This window comes from Oncorhynchus mykiss, chromosome 2 (genome assembly GCF_013265735.2).
Source record: "Oncorhynchus mykiss isolate Arlee chromosome 2, USDA_OmykA_1.1, whole genome shotgun sequence".
Lineage (NCBI taxonomy): Eukaryota > Metazoa > Chordata > Actinopteri > Salmoniformes > Salmonidae > Oncorhynchus > Oncorhynchus mykiss.
In genome coordinates, this window is record NC_048566.1 from 84,596,075 (window position 1) to 84,615,483 (window position 19,409).

The window sequence follows — 19,409 nt, forward strand, 5'->3', positions numbered from 1 at the left end:
AGGTGTGCTTTTTCAACCATTTGGTCAAAGAGATAGCTGAATGTGTAAGCTGAAAAACACTGGTAAAACAAGTGGAAAACATCCATCTATGTTCGACATTGAGGTGCTGAGATGCGAGGCCGAATTGCTGTGGATGCCAGGGAATGGAGTGAAAACGTCAGGAGGACTACATGAGAAGACTACTATAGGGGTTTTCTAGTTTTTCTTTCTACTGATGAAATAAAAATACAGTATTACCCTATGCTGGAAAATCAACAAAAAAAATCCCCATTCATCATTGATTCTAATCACTTTATTTCAATACATATTACTAATACAAAATAGTATGTACAAAAGCTAAACTAGGTATTTTTTGCATAGACGGAACAGTGAGGTTAAAGAAAGCCAGAATGGAATGGCACAGTAAACTCCAATAACTACCACACAGGAAGGACAGATGACTTCATGGGGTAAAGCTCAGTAAAAAAAATACTCGTACCCACATCAAGCAGTAAAAATACTAGATAAAATGGCCAATGTTATAGGATGCTCATCATCTGTAGAAACCAACTCATAAAATCAGAGAGAGAGAGAGAGAGACTCTGATGACAACTGTCATTTGAGTTTCTATTAAGATAGTTCATCACACTGTCTGCCGTACCGGTCCCGATTCAAACATATACGGTATAGTTTTTTAGATTCAAACATATACGGTATAGTTTTTTAGATTCAAACATATACGGTATAGTTTTTTAGATTCAAACATATACGGTATAGTTTTTTAGATTCAAACATATAGTTAACAGTGCCAACAAAAAAGCAACACATCAACAATGTCAGTCTTCAAACATGAAAGGCAAATGAGTGTACAGGGTATCATGGAATTTTACGACACACTTTCCTTTATTTCAAAAAATAGCAGGATTTAAAGAATGAAATGTAGTGCACCACCTTATATTCAGAGTGATTTTACATGTAGCAGAGAAACTCCACAGGACAAGGCTGACATGGAGCAGATAATACTGCCGTTTGCCACTACATCAAACACACTATTCAAGAGCATACACTTCAGAACAGCTCAGATAGTCAGCTTTAGTGGTGGGGGATTAGAGAAGAGATTATACAAATATGTCAAAGGTGGTAGATAGAAATGAGCTGCTTCCTTTCAAATTCCCTCATAGCCGACAAAACCCCAACAACCATTCTTCCCTTTCCGTCTCTAGTCTGTGGCAGTGTTTCCATGTGAAGAGAGTCAATACTTAATGCTCATTCCAAATCCATGCATGAAATGTATCTCTCACTACAAGCTGCAATAGTGTAAAAACATGAATACAGTACTAACCTCAAAAAACATATGAACATTTCATATACACTGCTCCTGAATGAAAATGTACAAATGCAAACAAACTATCAAAGGATTAAAATATGAATAAAATAACAATTAATGGGTAGGATATTAGTTATCACCCATACAGCTGAGAAAATGATTTCCAAAAATATACAGTCAGAGAGAGCGTAGGTGTTAGTTGGTAAGATCCTGCTGTCATTTAGAATTTCATATCAAATGATGCCAATAGGTATTAGGTTCATGAGTTCCTTCCTACTGTAGAGGTGCAACTGCAACAGTTGATCATTTGTGAAATTATATTATTTACACTCAGGACTAGCATAAGCTTAATGCAGTAAAAGGATTTATGTTGCTTAGTCAGTGTCATCTGAGATTTAACACATTCCACAGGGCAAGGTTGGGCAGGCATTTATAAAAGTGGTACAGGCATGGTTAAAGACATACTGCAGATAATAGAATAGCACTCTTAATTTAAAAGATCTTCATATATCGTCCTACTCTGACTGCATGTTCCTCCCTCAAAACGGGACTTGGATAAATGCCTGTGGCAAAGTTAAGACAGGAAGGTGGTTTAGTTGCACCTTGAACAGGAAAGTTTATTTTATCTTCAACTCTCCCGTCTAACCATCCTTTTATAATCCCGAGGATAAAATACTAATGATGTTATGTTCTCCGGATAACTGACAGTGAGCTTCAGACAAAACAAAGCCAAGTAGAACATAGTAAAACAGCATATTGTATAAAAGCAAGAGACAAAAACAATTTGTGTTAAAGTAACAGGCCTTCTTATACTGCACCCCTACGAACATGAACAAACAACAATTGTTAAAACACTGAGAAACCAATTGACGATGGGAGAATGTGAGAGAAGCAAAGACATGAATGAATTCCTTCAGAAGAACAGAAACATTTCTGAATGGTTGAAAACTGACATTTCAAAGAGGGCAGTGACAGTTACATGAATGACAACGGAAAAACAGTTTGGGATTTTGAGATAATTCTTGAACCACGTCTGACATATAAACAGTGTGAAGCTGGTTCGTCTTCAGGATTTTTAAATATATATCTATCTATCTTCATGCTGAAAAGGCTATTCTGCATTTCATTCAACATCAAACCATTCCACCCCAAATCAGTTCACACAATGTGGCAATGTCAGACTTTTACAATACAGTAATGATCACAGATATGATCAGTTAAGTCTATGATGTTAGATGCAGTATTACTTCTGGGAGCAAACATAGTGACAAATAAAACGCCCCTCACCACCACCCAATCTTACTCAAGGGAGAGGGTGCAAGGATTTACAAGGGAGGTACAAAGGATACACATGTAGGTCTACACTCTACAGCAAACAAGTTCTTAAGGGACCAAAAACAACTGTCACGTCGGTACAAATGTCTATCCTGGCATGTACCTTGCAGAATTTGCTGGAGCGCTAAATTGTGACGACTGTTTGTGGATGCACCCAGGCTGAGGGGATGTGAAACCTGTGCTTTACATCAGCAGCTGTCATGTTTTCCCTGTGGAGTATGACGGGGGCATCCGGTGAATCAGAGGTAAAGGTGAGCAACAACCAACTGAGCCTGTGACGCAGCTACCCACAAACCAGCATCTGCCCGAATCTACCACTATGTAGGGTATGTACATCCCAATATGTTCAAATAAAGATGTCCTAATCAGCCTTAATTAATGACCTTAGATGATCCTGCAGATGATCCTTGCTGCAGACGGAGAGTGTAAAAGCTAGGCAGCAGTGTCTCTGAGCTAGCTGTGTTTGGTTACATTACCTCTACTTCCCCTTTATTCTTCATGTAGCAGCAATGCAGTGTCAGAGTTCTTACACTTCTTATCCCAAACAGAATCCTAGCCCTAACCCTCCTACATTTGTAAGATCACATTTATTAGGGCCTCCCGGCTGGGGCAGTGGTTAAGGGCGCCAGCTGTGCCACCAGAGACTCTCTGGGTTCGTGCCCAGGCTCTGTCGTAACCAGCCGCGACCGGGAGGTCCGTGGGGCGACGCACAATTGGCCTAGCGTCGTCCGGGTTAGGGAGGGTTTGGCCGGTAGGGAAATCCTTGTCTCATTGGTTGGGTTGTGTATTGGAGGATGCATGACTTTCAACCTTCGTCTCTCCTGAGCCCGTACGGGAGTTGTAGCGATGAGACAAGATAGTAGCTACTAAACAATTGGATACCATGAAATTGGGGAGAAAAAGAGGTCAAATTCATAAAAATATTACATTTTTTAGCTTTGCAACTTCTGGGCCCGATTATCTAACTTCTTATCAAATTTCCCAAAGTACAGTAAACATTCAGCCAGTTCAGCCAACCTCCATGTTAATGATGAATCAGTTTATCGATTACTACAAGCAGACGGTTGGCAGTGAAAGCCTCTTAAAGTTCCCTCTTCTTCTGCACGATGACATGTTAAAGGAAAACTGGGTTGCGTTCATTAGGGCAAGCATTGGAAAATGTGCGTTTCCAGGTAGTCCCACACTGTTTCGGTCTGTTTTGATGGAGCCTAATGGACATGATCCTGTTGGTAAAGCCCTCCTAAGTAATTTAGAGTGTAGATATCCAAGTGGCCTGAACAGAACTACACTTGTTGTTCAGGACTCCTGTGGTTGAGCCATACATTGACCTACGTTGTGGCGCCAGTAACAGGACGCGTTGCCGTATCTAAACCACTGCATCACCTTTTGATCCGATTCCCTCCCTCACCTTCCACCCCCTCTGTGACAGACTGAAGCAGGGGATGTGCTTTGAAAACTACAACAGCAGTAGCATCCAGACTAGAGGTATAGATAGATACATCATCACTTAGTCTAGAAGGAATGTCAGTGGAAATGTGTACTGCGAAGAGTTTCTATCCCTCCTGCCGTTCTGACATGTAAAAAGGAAGAGAGAGAGGAAGAGGAGAGAGCGAGAGAGAAGGAGATAGAGAAAGAGAGGGATTTAAAAAAAAGAGTTCAGGTGTGCAAGAGGAGAAACAGCAGAGAAACTCTTCAGACGATCAGTAGACGTTTGAAGGCAGCCATCCATCCAGCAGTTCTGTTCTCTCTCTCCTCTCAAATCTCACGCTGCCTCCACTGCAGTAGCAGCTCCATCAGTCTGATCTAATGCTGCAGTCACTAGTCTCAGCCCTCAGAGAGAGAGAGAGCACCAGATATGTGCCAGTCCTGACGGGCCCGTATTAAACATTCATTTTGTAACCGTCTATTTATTTTATTTCAGAATGGAAGTACTGGTGGTTATAGACTATCTTAAGATGAATGCACTAATTGTAATTCACTCTGGATAAGTGTCTGCTAAATGACTAAACTTTGAAATGTAAATGTAGGTGGAAGTTGAAAAGAGAACAACACTGGTATGTTTCTTTGTGTCTTGCATGGTGAGATGGTTATCTGGGGGATTTGGTTGAAATGACTATTGATTTCAAGATTTGTAATTCTTCCTATCACAGAACATTCCTGACGTTCCAAGAACCTGTCTGAATCCAGAGCACCACGCACTAAGGACTCCTGGCATTATAACCTTGATCCTAACCCCTGACCTCTGGCCATCCACAGCCTCATCCATTTTACAGCTCTGACAAGAGATAAGACTTAGCATATCAAACACTCCATTCCATATGAGCATTAAGAACACACTTAGAAAAAAAATCATGTTGTAATGGGGAAAAAAACATTGTTGTCTGACATTTTCAATAACAAAAAGTTCCAGGGAGTAGAAAACTAGCATGCTATGTTGGAGCCTTTCATCATTTACAAGGGAAAGTTAACGTAAATAATCAACACGACAAAATCCATGAAAGCCAGGAGGGAACTACAATATCGGTTTTGTTGTCTTCTCTTTCTTTGCCTTGCAGGGGGATGTGAGTATTAGTAAAGCGTTTGTCGTTTCACAAAATGCGTACTTCCCACAAAACTGTTAGTACAAGCACCCCAAAAACAGAAATGTACTTCTGAAGAGGAGAGCGATAACCTAAGGGTTCCTTGCCAAAAGTATATTTGTCCTTTTATCTTCCAGTCCGATTTTTCTTTGGCAAATGAATGGTGGAGTGGACAGAGCAGAGGAGGAGGGTGACAGCTGCAGTCTGTACAGGGTTTCTGGGAAGAATGGGGAGGCTTAGTGATGCAGTGGGTAAGGGGGGGATAGGGGGTCATCCAGAGTCTTTCCCATCAGGCAGCGTATGGGGCTCGTTTCACTGTGTGCCTTCTGTCACCCGCTAAGCGTCGTACTTCTTCCCCGTTCTATGGATTTGGTAGAACAGTGTCATGGAGAACGCCATGCCGAGGAGCTGCAGAGGAGAGGGAGAACACAGTGAATTTGAAGTCTAAATGGGTTTTATTATTGTTATTGACACAATGAATGGTACAGTGCAGCCAGCTCTGAGTGATGTGTATACAGATGTAAGATCTTAATTTGAGCCAGTTTGCTACAGCAGGAAAAAATCTTGCAGCCACAGGAAATGCAAATTATTATTTGGATTATAATTAATGGATATTTTTGTCAGACATTAAGTATCTGGTATAAAAAAAAAATATTGTCTGTGTCAAATCAAATTGTATTAGTCACATGCGCCAAATACAATAGCGAAATGCTTACTTACAAGCCCCTAACCAACAGTGCAGTTAAAAAAATAAAAAATAAAAAAATAAAATAAGAGATAAAAGTAACAAGTAATTAAAGAGCAGCAGTAAAATAACAATAGCGAGACTATATACACAGGGGGGTACCAGTATAGAGTCAATGTGCGAGGGGCACCGGTTAGTTTAGGTATTATGTACATGAAGGAAGAGTTATTAAAGTGACTATGTATTGATGACAACATAGAGTATCAGTGGTGTAAAGAGGGGGGGAGCAATGCAAATAGTCTGGGTAGGCATTTGGCTAGATGTTCAGGAGTCTTATGGCTCTTGGACCTAGACTCAGGTACCGCTTGCTGTGCAGTAGCAGAGAGAACAGCCTATGACTAGCGTGGCTGGAGTCTTTCACCATTTTTAGGGTCTTCCTCTGACACTGCCTGGTATGGAGGTCCTGGATGGCAGGAAGCTTTACCCTTGTGATGTAATGGGCCGTTTGCACTACCCTCTGTAGTGCCTTGCAGTCGGAGTCCGAGCAGTTACCATACCAAGCAGCGATGCAACCAGTCAGGCTCTCGATGGTGCAGCTGTACAACCTTTTAAGGATCTGAGGACCCAATTTTTCAGTCTCCTGAGGGGGAATAGGTTTTGTCGTGCCCTCTTCACGACTGTCTTGGTGTGCTTGGACCATGTTGGGGCGGCAGGTAGCCTAGTGGTTAGAGTGTTGGACTGGTAACTGAAAGGTTGCAAGAGCAAATCCCTGAGCTGATAAGGTACAAATCTGTCATTCTGCCCCTGAAGGAGGCAGTTAACCCACTGTTCCTAGGCTGTCATTGAAAATAAGAATTTGTTCTTAACTGACTTGCCTAGTTAAATAACTAAAAAAATGTTTGTTGGTGATGTGGACACCAAGGAACTTGAAGCTTTCAACCTGCTCCACTGTAGCCCCATCGATGAGAATGGGGGCGTGCTTGGTCCTGTAGTCCACGTATACAGTGCCTTGCGAAAGTATTCGGCCCCCTTGAACTTTGCGACCTTTTGCCACATTTCAGGCTTCAAACATAAAGATATAAAACTGTATTTTTTTGTGAAGAATCAACAACAAGTGGGACACAATCATGAAGTGGAACGACATTTATTGGATATTTCAAACTTTTTTAACAAATCAAAAACTGAAAAATTGGGCGTGCAAAATTATTCAGCCCCCTTAAGTTAATACTTTGTAGCGCCACCTTTTGCTGCGATTACAGCTGTAAGTCGCTTGGGGTATGTCTCTATCAGTTTTGCACATCGAGAGACTGACATTTTTTCCCATTCCTCCTTGCAAAACAGCTCGAGCTCAGTGAGGTTGGATGGAGAGCATTTGTGAACAGCAGTTTTCAGTTCTTTCCACAGATTCTCGATTGGATTCAGGTCTGGACTTTGACTTGGCCATTCTAACACCTGGATATGTTTATTTTTGAACCATTCCATTGTAGATTTTGCTTTATGTTTTGGATCATTGTCTTGTTGGAAGACAAATCTCCGTCCCAGTCTCAGGTCTTTTGCAGACTCCATCAGGTTCTTCCAGAATGGTCCTGTATTTGGCTCCATCGATCTTCCCATCAATTTTAACCATCTTCCCTGTCCCTGCCGAAGAAAAGCAGGTCCAAACCATGATGCTGCCACCACCATGTTTGACAGTGGGGATGGTGTGTTCAGGGTGATGAGCTGTGTTGCTTTTACGCCAAACATAACGTTTTGCATTGTTGCCAAAAAGTTCAATTTTGGTTTCATCTGACCAGAGCACCTTCTTCCACATGTTTGGTGTGTCTCCCAGGTGGCTTGTGGCAAACTTTAAACAACACTTTTTATGGATATCTTTGAGAAATGGCTTTCTTCTTGCCACTCTTCCATAAAGGCCAGATTTGTGCAATATACGACTGATTGTTGTCCTATGGACAGAGTCTCCCACCTCAGCTGTAGATCTCTGCAGTTCATCCAGAGTGATCATGGGCCTCTTGGCTGCATCTCTGATCAGTCTTCTCCTTGTATGAGCTGAAAGTTTAGAGGGACGGCCAGGTCTTGGTAGATTTGCAGTGGTCTGATACTCCTTCCATTTCAATATTATCGCTTGCACAGTGCTCCTTGGGATGTTTAAAGCTTGGGAAATCTTTTTGTATCCAAATTCGGCTTTAAACTACTTCACAACAGTATCTCGGACCTGCCTGGTGTGTTCCTTGTTCTTCATGATGCTCTCTGCGCTTTTAACGGACCTCTGAGACTATCACAGTGCAGGTGCATTTATACGGAGACTTGATTACACACAGGTGGATTGTATTTATCATCATTAGTCATTTAGGTCAACATTGGATCATTCAGAGATCCTCACTGAACTTCTGGAGAGAGTTTGCTGCACTGAAAGTAAAGGGGCTGAATAATTTTGCACGCCCAATTTTTCAGTTTTTGATTTGTTAAAAAAGTTTGAAATATCCAATAAATGTCGTTCCACTTCATGATTGTGTCCCACTTGTTGTTGATTCTTCACAAAAAATACAGTTTTATATCTTTATGTTTGAAGCCTGAAATGTGGCAAAAGGTCGCAAAGTTCAAGGGGGCCGAATACTTTCGCAAGGCACTGTAAGTATTTTCAAATACACAGTCAAAAACAAGTAATTTTATTTGAGTATTTGAATCGTTAATTGTAAAAAAATAAAAAAATAAAATACTTGACCAAATTGTATTTAAGAAGATTTTCAAATAATTCTTTAAAAAAACTATTTTTAAATACCTGGGTAAACGCATGCAAGTGTATTTGAGTCAGTGTATTCACATTTTTTTAATACTTCCAAAACTTTGGACGTTTGTGATATTTGAAATCGTATTTGAAACCTGGTCAGACTTTTGTAGCGGTTGATTTTTTGTAAGGTAAAATCAAGTCTGAAATTTCTAAGGGGAAATTACAAACTTCAGAAGCCTATTTAAACCTCAAATACTCTACAAGTTGCAGAAAGTTCTCCTGCAACAGGGTGATAAAATTAAGATCCTACATCTGTACTGTGCTACACTAGTGTTGTGTTACCTCTCTCTCTCCACACATAACAAGCTTCCTCTGTATCTCACTGAAGGAATAACGTGAGATAAGTGAGCGCATTATGTCAATTAGGTGAATTTTGATGCACCTCAAAGAAATGGTATTCTCTTTGAAGTTTTCCATTAAGAAATAGCCTGTGATACGCACAACTACTTTCACATCAAACAAAGTCGGAAGGCTGATCCTAAATTCTTTATCTGAAGCAGTAAGGACGGGAGTGAGTGGTACTCTTTATTATAGAACAGACCTGGGTTCAAATACTATTTAAAATCTTTTAAAAACCTTCAGCGTTTGCCTTAGCCTGCCTGGAGTGCCATATGGATGGGGTTCACAGTTTTGAGACTGAAACCAGGTCTGTTACAGAAGCAGACTGCACTTACTGCAGCCAGAAGTTACCTTGAGTGTGTAATCACAGTTATTATACCAGTCTCCAGAGCAAGGCTAAGCACACACCACAGATCACACCCCAAACCATACACTGTCACACACAGACCCACACCCTTGTTGTGTATATGTACTGACATGTATGTGTAACCAATAGATGCACACACACACACTACATGTTCATGTTTTGAAATGTATGTCAATTGTAAAGTCTTGTCTGTAATGTATTTTTCGTTAGGTGTCGGACCCCTGGCATACAGGTGTACTGTACTGTCTCACTAATGGGCTGTGGGATGTTATCTAGGTGGTGGGGTCAGGTCAAAGGTCAAAGCCCTGCAGAGGAAAGGGCAAGGGTCTATTGCCCTTCTGCTGCTGCATGCTCAGCCTACTATATACTATGCTTTAGAGGAGATCCAGATCCCCATTCTCTCTCATTCTCTTTCCTGCTCTCTTTCTCTCCCTCCCTCTCAAACACCCTATGCAAATGTTAGGTGTGTTTGGGATTTGTGTGTGTGCAGACAGAAGCATACCATCCCTGTGGTACAGTCTAAAATCATGGTGGCTACACTAGTCTACATGAAAGAGATTGGGCTCTGCTGCCTCTGAGACAGAGGGTAGGTGATAGCAGAGTGACAGAATGCTGGAGTTAGACAGGTTGGGAAGACAGGAAGGGTAGACAAGGAGTCAGACAGGTAGGGAAGACAGGAAGTGTAGACAAGGAGACAGACAGGTAGGGAAGACAGGAAGGGTAGACAAGGAGCAGACAGGTAGGGCACAGAGAATCACACAATAACAGAAGATAGTCAGACAAAAAGGAAAGTGAGTCAGACTTCTGAGTTGGGTACTTTAGGTTAGTCAGAGAGACAGACCACAAGGACAGAGAGACAGGCAGGTACTTTAGGTTAGTCAGAGAGACAGACCACAAGGAGAGAGAGACAGACAGGTACTTTAGGTTAGTCAGAGAGACAGCCAGGTACTTTAGGTTAGTAAGAGAGACATACAGGTACTTTAGGTTAGTCAGAGACACAGACCACAAGGACAGAGAGACAGACAGGTACTTTAGATTAGTCAGAGAGACAGACCACAAGGACAGAGAGACAGGCAGGTACTTTAGGTTAGTCAGAGAGACAGACCACAAGGAGAGAGAGACAGACAGGTACTTTAGGTTAGTCAGAGAGACAGCCAGGTACTTTAGGTTAGTCAGAGAGACAGACAGGTACTTTAGGTTAGTCAGAGAGACAGACCACAAGGAGAGAGAGACAGACAGGTACTTTAGGTTAGTCAGAGAGACATACAGGTACTTTAGGTTAGTCAGAGACACAGACCACAAGGACAGAGAGACAGACAGGTACTTTAGGTTAGTCAGAGACACAGACCACAAGGACAGAGAGACAGACAGGTACTTTAGGTTAGTAAGAGAGACAGACCACAAGGACAGAGAGACAGTCAGGTACTTTAGGTTGGTCAGAGAGACAGACAGGTACTTTAGGTTAGTAAGATTGCACACCACAAGGACAGCGAGACAGAGATGTACTTTAGGGTAGACAGAGAGTAAGACAAGAAGGACACACATGAGGAACATAGAGATGCAGCAGCATGCTGAGATCTCTTTATCAGGTCTCATATCACTTCCAAGTGTCTGGCTCTGGATCCAGCTCCAGTGTTCGGCACAGAGCCAGGGGGATTTCATTCCCTCAGACAGGACCAGGGTGCACCAGACACCATCTTCAATATTTCAGTATGGCAGAATGTGTGTGTGCTACTACACTCACGGAGCATGGACCTTATTACGGGGCTGTCTCTCACAGGCAGGGTGAGAGAGGAGTCACTCACACACACAGGCTCCATGGAGAGCTTGCTGCTTACCTGCACTACCAAGATGCACATGCCAATGGTTCCCATGAGATGCTTATTGTCATCGAGCCACTCCTCCACCTTCTCATAGCAGCCCTAGGGGACAGAAAGATAACAATAGAAGAGTGAGTGGACACTAGCACCTGACAGAGAGAGAGTGAGAAAGAAGAGAAATAGAAGAGAGAAGGATACAGGGCGATGGAGAAGATATAGAGGAATAGTGATAGTTGATGGAGATGAATAATGGTCTGCCGAAATTGTCAAGCATTTTAACACGATACATTTTGAATGTGGGAGACATGAAATATTTCAGACAAACAAGGGTATTCAGAAAATAACACAGACGCAGTTAAATCACTGTAGCTATCATCTCTGGTTCATGCATACGGTTAGATGTTATCGCGAGTTCATTCGCAGGTCACAATTACTATCTCCATTTGGCGGGGGGAGTTTGTTACAGTTTCAGCTGTTACAGTGTGTCCTGTCTATACTGAAACATACATGACTATCTGGTCATCCCCGCTGGGCAGGATTACATGGCAAATATTCAAACTGAAGTCCCTGAAGTTTTGTATTGTAAATGCTCAGGACCGGCATGTTGTCAGGTCCTCTAGCAATCTCTATGGGGGTACCACAGGGTTCAATTCTCGGGCCGACTCTTTTCTCTGTATATATCAATGATGTTGCTCTTGCTGAGGGCGATTCCCTGATCCACCTCTACGCAGACCACACCATTCTGTATACTGTACTTCTGGCCCTTTCTTGGGCACTGTGCCATCTAACCTCCAAATGAACTTCAATGCCATACAACACTCCTTCCATGGCCTCCAACTGCTCTTAAACGCTAGTAAAACCAAATGCATGCTTTTCAACCGTTCGCTGCCTGCACCTGCACGCCCGACTAGCATCACCACCCTGGATGGTTCCGACCTAGAATATGTGGACATCTTTAAGTACCTAGGTGTCTGGCTAGACTGCAAACTCTCCTTCCAGACTCATATAAAACATCTCCAATCCAAAATCAAATCTAGAGTCGGCTTTCTATTTCGCAACAAAGCCTCCTTCACTCATGCCGCAAAACTTACCCTAGTAAAACTGACTATCCTACCGATCCTCGACTTCGGCGATGTCATCTACAAAATAGCTTCCAATACTCTACTCAGCAAACTGGTTGCAGTTTATCACAGTGCCATCCGTTTTGTTACTAAAGCACCTTATACCAACCACTGCGACCTGTATGCTCTAGTCGGCTGGCCCTCGCTACATATTCGTCGCCAGACCTACTGGCTCCAGATCATCTACAAGTCTATGCTAGGTAAAGCTCCGCCTTATCTCAGTTCACTGGTCACGAACACCCACCCGTAGCACGCGCTCCAGCAGGTGTATCTCACTGATCATCCCTAAAGCCAAAACCTCATTTAGCCGCCTTTCCTTCCAGTTCTCTGCTGCCTGCGACTGGAACGAATTGCAAAAATCTCTGAAGTTGGAGACTTTTATCTCCCTCACCAACTTTAAACATCTGCTATCTGAGCAGCTAACCGATTGCTGCAGCTGTACATAGTCCATTGGTATATAGCCCACCCAATTTACCTACCTCATCCCCATACTGTTTTTATTTTATTTACTTTTCTGCTCTTTTGCACACCAGTATCTCTACCTGCACATGACCATCTGATCATTTATCACTCCAGTGTTAATCTGCTAAATTGTAATTATTCGCCTACCTCCTCATGCCCTTTGCACACATTGTATATAGACTCTTTTTTTTATTTTTTCTACTGTGTTATTGACTTGTTTATTGTTTACTCCATGTGTAACTCTGTGTTGTCTGTTCACACTGCTATGCTTTATCTTGGCCAGGTCGCAGTTGCAAATGAGAACTTGTTCTTAACTAGCCTACCTGGTTAAATAAAGGTGAAAAAAAATATTTAAAAAAAATTGAAATCAAACTGCTTTACGCATAATGAAAGCAAAAGTTTACATGGTGACCAAAAATGCAGACCATTTAAAATCTTAATGATATTCAAAACAATTTAATCCTTATCTTAACACACTTGCAAATTAACTAGTTTAGTAATATAATAATATAATAAAATACAATAATAATAGTATAAATAATAATATAATAACATATGTTATTTAGCTTTTATCCATTTAAAAAATATAGATTTTTTTTTTCTGAGCAGAAAAGTGCCCTTTTTTTCCCAGGCTTGTGACATTGGCAAATACATTGGATTGTTGCACATTACCTAGCCAGTTTGCTACAGCAGGGAAAAAGTCCTGCAGCCACAAGATATGAATTATTTTCTGGATTACAATTAATGGACAAGGGAAAATCAAGTCTGACATTTCAAAGGGAAAATTACAAACTTCAGAAGTCTTTTTAAACAAGTTTAAAATCTTGTGACTGCCCAGTGCCCACCCAGTCCGCTCACCCTTGTCCAAAACATGTTGGTGGAGTTGCGTCCGCATTCTTGGTAGTGCTCCTGGCAGCAGCGGTCGGGCACCATTTTCTCCTTGAGGGCCTCATGCCAATCTGTGTACCCTACCACCCCACAACACTTCCACTGCATGACACACACACACACACACACACACACACACACACACACACACACACACACACACACACACACACACACACACACACACACAGTTAGTGCTACCTGTCTGTGAGCCCTTAAACCAAATCTGATAAATACCACAGTAAGTAGTCTACTGTAATGATTTATGCTCCCTGTACAATGCAGTCCCTATGTAGCTTCAAGGAGCCCATAGCATATTTGAAGAAACAATATGGACTTTCCATACTGGATGTTCCATTAATAATACATTTTTAAACATTCATGGTAAATAAGGCTTCGCTATACAGTAAATGCATTGTTGTACTATCCTGAGGTGAACTTGAGTCCACATGAAAGTTAGTGTGCAGTCATGATGATCCCAGAGTGTTCAGTGTGTTCACATACTACAAACCTCTGCTTGGATGATGTTCCATGCATTCCTAAGGCCTACGTTGTTGTCTGTGTTGTACAGAGACAAGCCATCCTTCAGGTCCTGCTTGGCATTTTCACTGACCTGAGGACAGATCACAGACAACACAGAAACCTTGATTACAACAATACGTGCTTCGCATTCTCGCTGACCTGAGGACAGATAACACAACCCTGGGTTAGATAGATAGCTTCAGGTGAGCTAGAAATCCGGAAGAAACATTGAATTATACTGTATATCTATTTGACTTTGACTGACGTCACTCGAATCCCTCCACTGAGCTTACATTTAAATATGCCTTATGTATTGCTATAGCATTTTCCTCTCGACTGGATCTTAACAATAAGACCAGTGCTCATGCCATATCTGGTGGAGATACATATTTCAATGCTTGGCTGTTCCACAGCAGCCCTGTATACCTAGAGGGCTGGGAAACTGCGATATATTGGAGACGGAGAATGGAGACGAGAGTCATTATATTGGGAAATTACACTGTGGAGTGGTTGCTGATTATTTCACAAGGAAGGAAGGAACGGGGCTGGGGCTGGGGAAAGCAATTTGTATCATATTGAAATCTTAAAACGTAAGCACGGTGTCTGTAGAAGTACAAGATTTCCCCCCATTGAAGTGAATGGCACATTTATTGTGCCAATGCGGTCAGTGGAAGATACAAGGATATGCAGTGTGTCTGTCATCTCTAATCTACACTCTGCGATGAAGCACAAACAGACTGACTGAGGAAAAGTTGAACAATGTTTCCATTTCCATTTCAGTCGTTTAGACGACGGTCTTATCAAGAGCGACCTACAGTTAAGTGTATTCGTCTTAAGATAGCTGTGTGAGACAACAACATTGTTACTAAAGACAGGCTCGTTGTTTGGTAAAAGGTGAAAATTAATATGAAAGGACCGGACATCAAAGTACAATACTTCTGGACAGGAACTGAGCAGCCAGAGAATAACAACAATTGATTCTTGCTGAGGACATTGAAATATAAGATGACCCTTTGAAAGACCAGTAGTCCCCTACTATTCTGTGTCACAATCAGTGAGCCACAGCAAAACATTTGAACTCATTTGAATTATCTTGAGTAATACATACTGATTCATAATCGGTGTGAAAAAAATAAAACAAGTGTAAATAAATGATTTGCTGAATTAATCATAAGAGAGGAATTTGTTTCTTCAGAGTAATTATAATTTCACAAAGAATAAAAAATGATCATTAATCATGCATAACCCACTTAAATTCTCCCAAATCTTTGAAATAAGATTACTATAATTTCAAATCATCCTTTTTTTCTCCCTCTCTCTGCCAAAGTGGAGCAGTGTGTGTGTAATGTACCTCATCAGTCGGGAGGAATCATCATATCTGTCTCTTAGTGCTCTCCATCATTTCCCTGCACAATCATCCATCTCTCCCTCTCTCAGCCCCATGTCTCCATCATTTCCCTGCACAATCATCCATCTCTCCCTCTCTCAGCCCCATGTCTCCATCCTTTCCCTGCACAATCATCCATTTCTCCCTCTCTCAGCCCCATGTCTCCATCATTTCCCTGCACAATCATCCATCTCTCCCTCTCTCAGCCCCATGTCTCCATCATTTCCCTGCACAATCATCCATCTCTCCCTCTCTCAGCCCCGTGTCTCCATGATTTCCCTGCACAATCATCCATCTCTCCCTCTCTCAGCCCCATGTCTCCATCTCTCCACTATCATCCATCTCTCCCTCTCTCAGCCCCATGTCTCCATCTCTCCACTATCATCCAGCTCTCCCTCTCTCAGCCCCGTGTCTCCACTATCATCCATCTCTCCCTCTCTCAGCCCCATGTCTCCATCTCTCCACTATCATCCATCTCTCCCTCTCTCAGCCCCATGTCTCCATCTCTCCACTATCATCCAGCTCTCCCTCTCTCAGCCCCATGTCTCCATCTCTCCACTATCATCCATCTCTCCCTCTCTCAGCCCCATGTCTCCATCTCTCCACTATCATCCATCTCTCCCTCTCTCAGCCCCATGTCTCCATCTCTCCACTATCATCCATCTCTCCCTCTCTCAGCCCCATGTCTCCATCTCTCCACTATCATCCATCTCTCCCTCTCTCAGCCCCATGTCTCCATCTCTCCACTATCATCCATCTCTCCCTCTCTCAGCCCCATGTCTCCATGTCTCCACTATCATACAGCTCTCCCTCTCTCAGCCCCATGTCTCCATCTCTCCACTATCATCCATCTCTCCCTCTCTCAGCCCCATGTCTCCATCTCTTCACTATCATCCGGCTCTCCCTCTCTCAGCCCCGTGTCTCCATCTCTCCACTATCATCCAGCTCTCCCTCTCTCAGCCCCGTGTCTCCATCTCTCCACTATCATCCAGCTCTCCCTCTCTCAGCCCCATGTCTCCATCTCTCCACTACCATCCAGCTCTCCCTCTCTCAGCCCCATGTCTCCATCTCCCACTGAGTCTCTCTCTACTTTCTCAGCCCCTTGTCTCCATCTCCCACTGAGTCTCTCTCTCCCTCTCTCAGCCCTATGTCTCCATCTCTCCACTATCATCCATCTCTCCCTCTCTCAGCCCCATGTCTTCATCTCTCCACTATCATCCAGCTCTCCCTCTCTCAGCCCCATGTCTCCATCTCCCACTGAGTCTCTCTCTATTCTCTCCCTCCTTCCTACCTCTCTACTCTCTCAGCCCCATGTCTCCATCTCCCACTGAGTCTCTCTCCACTCTCTCCCTCCTTCCTACCTCTCTGCTCTCTCTTGCTCATTACTGCTCCCCACAGCCACACAATCACAGGAGAGAACAGGGGACCAGTCATCATTGAGCCCAAAAGCACCTTATTCGAACCTGGCTTGAAATGCAACATAATGATCAAGTGTTTACCGCAGTTAGCGAGGCATACTAATGACTGCAAAACAAACGACAGGCTTGATCTCTCACTACTTTGATCAATTTTTCTCTCTTCACAGCAGAAATGGTTGCAAACACATTGTGTGAGTTCTGATAAAACAGTCTATGCTGATGGTGAAGTAGTTCCCTGATAGCAAAACTATGCCATTCCTAGAGAAAAATCACTCATGATGAGATTAACTTTCCTCAGCACCTGTCAAAATGCATCAACAGAATACCTAAAGGAGACATATTGACAGAGTGTAAAATGTGTCTCATTATGGAGCACACTGTACTGGCTTCCTCTGGGCTGCAGATCCACCTGCATCAGCAGAATAGGATGGGAGCGAGAGAGGCCATCCATCATGTCCAAGCAAGCCAGGGGGATGCGGGCTGCAGGCTGGAGCCATGGCCAGGTGGACGGGATGGACAGTGAGAGGGAGTAAGAGGGAAAGGCCATTACACTACTGTAAGTGATTAGATAAGGAGCCAGCTTCCCACCGGTCACCGTGTGTCTCCGGTGCTGGAGACAGACACACTAACATAGAGGTGGGTTGTGCTGTTTGGTGTTGTCATGACGTTGGCCTCTTTGGGTATAGCAACCCCATCCCCCTCTCCCTGCCTCCCCCTTTCCTCCTTCAACTAGGCTGCTGTGGTCAGAGGTCGTAAATTCCTGAGAAGACCCTGCCACATGGCCACATAGTAGAGAGAGAGTAGATTTTCATGGAGAACAAAGGAAATCCTTCCACCTCACAGAACTTGAGGTACGAACAAATTTCATGTTCCGGAGAAAGTATAAAAGATCAGTGAAGAATCCAGCTACGAACTGGTTCGTTTGTCACAACTTGGGGAAGCTCATGGGAGACAGCGTGGCAACATTACCATAACGCTCTTTATATAATAGCCTCAGATATGAGGTTTACATCTAATTGTTGTATAAGATGAATGAGTGAGGATGATACTGTTTGTATAATTGTGTAATATGATTTTGGACTGTTTAATGAAGAAAAATACAATTCCCTTCTGAGTTGAACTAAATCAGAGGACCGCTCCTGAGCCCAGTTAGGGTCAGACATCCTGGGACAGCCCTCTTCGGCCCTTCCGAATAAAACCCCCACTCGGGTTTTCGATCAGCAGACTGAGCTTACCTCAATTACGAGATGGCTAAAGGTTACAGAACATGCTTTTCTCCATTAGGATGAGACAAAGGTTGTAGACCATGGCTGAATCTTTTAACCATACCACGTGGTTAAACCCTTAGACTATCGATACCGACAGAATAAGAACAAGTCTTTGATATTAATTACTAGTCTGCAGCTAGGAATTCCGTATCAGTGAACGCGAAGAACGACAACCGCCGAAACATCCATTCTATAACGAATGTCACTCTGAACAATCCCCTCTAACCACGACAGAGAGAGAGAGAGAGGGAGAGAAACAGACAATTCTACAAAATAAACAAACTTTTCACCAGCGATCAAGATGACATACTGAGCATAAATATATATATTGATTGTAATTGTTCCCAAATGAGTGAGCGTTCATGTGCAAAGGATTAGCATTTCAATTGTTAGAATTATCACTCTGTAGTGACCTCTTAGTCGATCCCCACTTCCCTTTTGTCTAACAAACCGCCATGCCAGTTTAGCCCACTAGGGCACATTCCCCTATCATTTAATGTAACCACATTTACCTTGTTTGTTTGTTTGTTTGTTTATGCATTTCTGTGAATTACTTAGTTAGTAATAAATACATTATTTAAGACAATTGAGGTATGGATGACTCATAGTGAAGACTGGGTTCGTGCAGACAATTTACGACGTTTGTAATGAGACTAATGTGAGGTAAAGTAAATCATGAATTAATTCGAAGACTAATTGATCAGATAAAATATCTGAAAAGTTATTTTAGGAAATGATAACTTTGTAATCTGAATATTTTTCCTTGGTGCCCCGACTTCCTAGTTAATTAGTTACGTGATTAATCAGTTGATCGCGTAATAACTAATTACAGAGAATCTTTGATAAAAACTATCAGTCTTCAGTTAATGATAGTAAAGACACGACAGTGTCAATGTGTCCTGCCCTGGCTGCAGGGGGCAAGTGGCTCTGAGATCACTGTAAAGTGTTTCAGAGCAGACAGCCAGTGTGAGAGAGAGGAACACTGCTACCCCCTGCCTGCTAATGACCTACAGACCTGGGGGATGCCTGGCTCCTCTGGCTCCTTTGTCATGGAAGACAATGGCCTTGTTGGGTATGAGTATGACATCCTGGCATTTAAAGCATACACATTTTCCTACATTTCA

At 42.6% G+C, this 19,409-nt stretch overlaps 1 protein-coding gene across 2 annotated transcripts in view; it reads right to left on the bottom strand.

Annotated features, from left to right (window-relative positions):
* Positions 1-858: 858 nt before the first annotated feature.
* Positions 859-19,409, bottom strand: part of LOC110498022 (tetraspanin-9) — a 313,946-nt gene continuing 295,395 nt past the window's right edge. For both annotated transcript variants that reach the window (XM_021574569.2, XM_021574564.2), the window contains 4 exons: positions 14,202-14,303; positions 13,661-13,792; positions 11,238-11,321; positions 859-5,628 (listed from right to left, as the gene is read on the bottom strand). In XM_021574569.2, the coding sequence (XP_021430244.2) occupies positions 5,557-5,628; positions 11,238-11,321; positions 13,661-13,792; positions 14,202-14,303 (390 nt within the window). In that variant the 3' untranslated portion in view covers positions 859-5,556. The remainder of the gene's footprint in view (positions 5,629-11,237; positions 11,322-13,660; positions 13,793-14,201; positions 14,304-19,409) is intronic.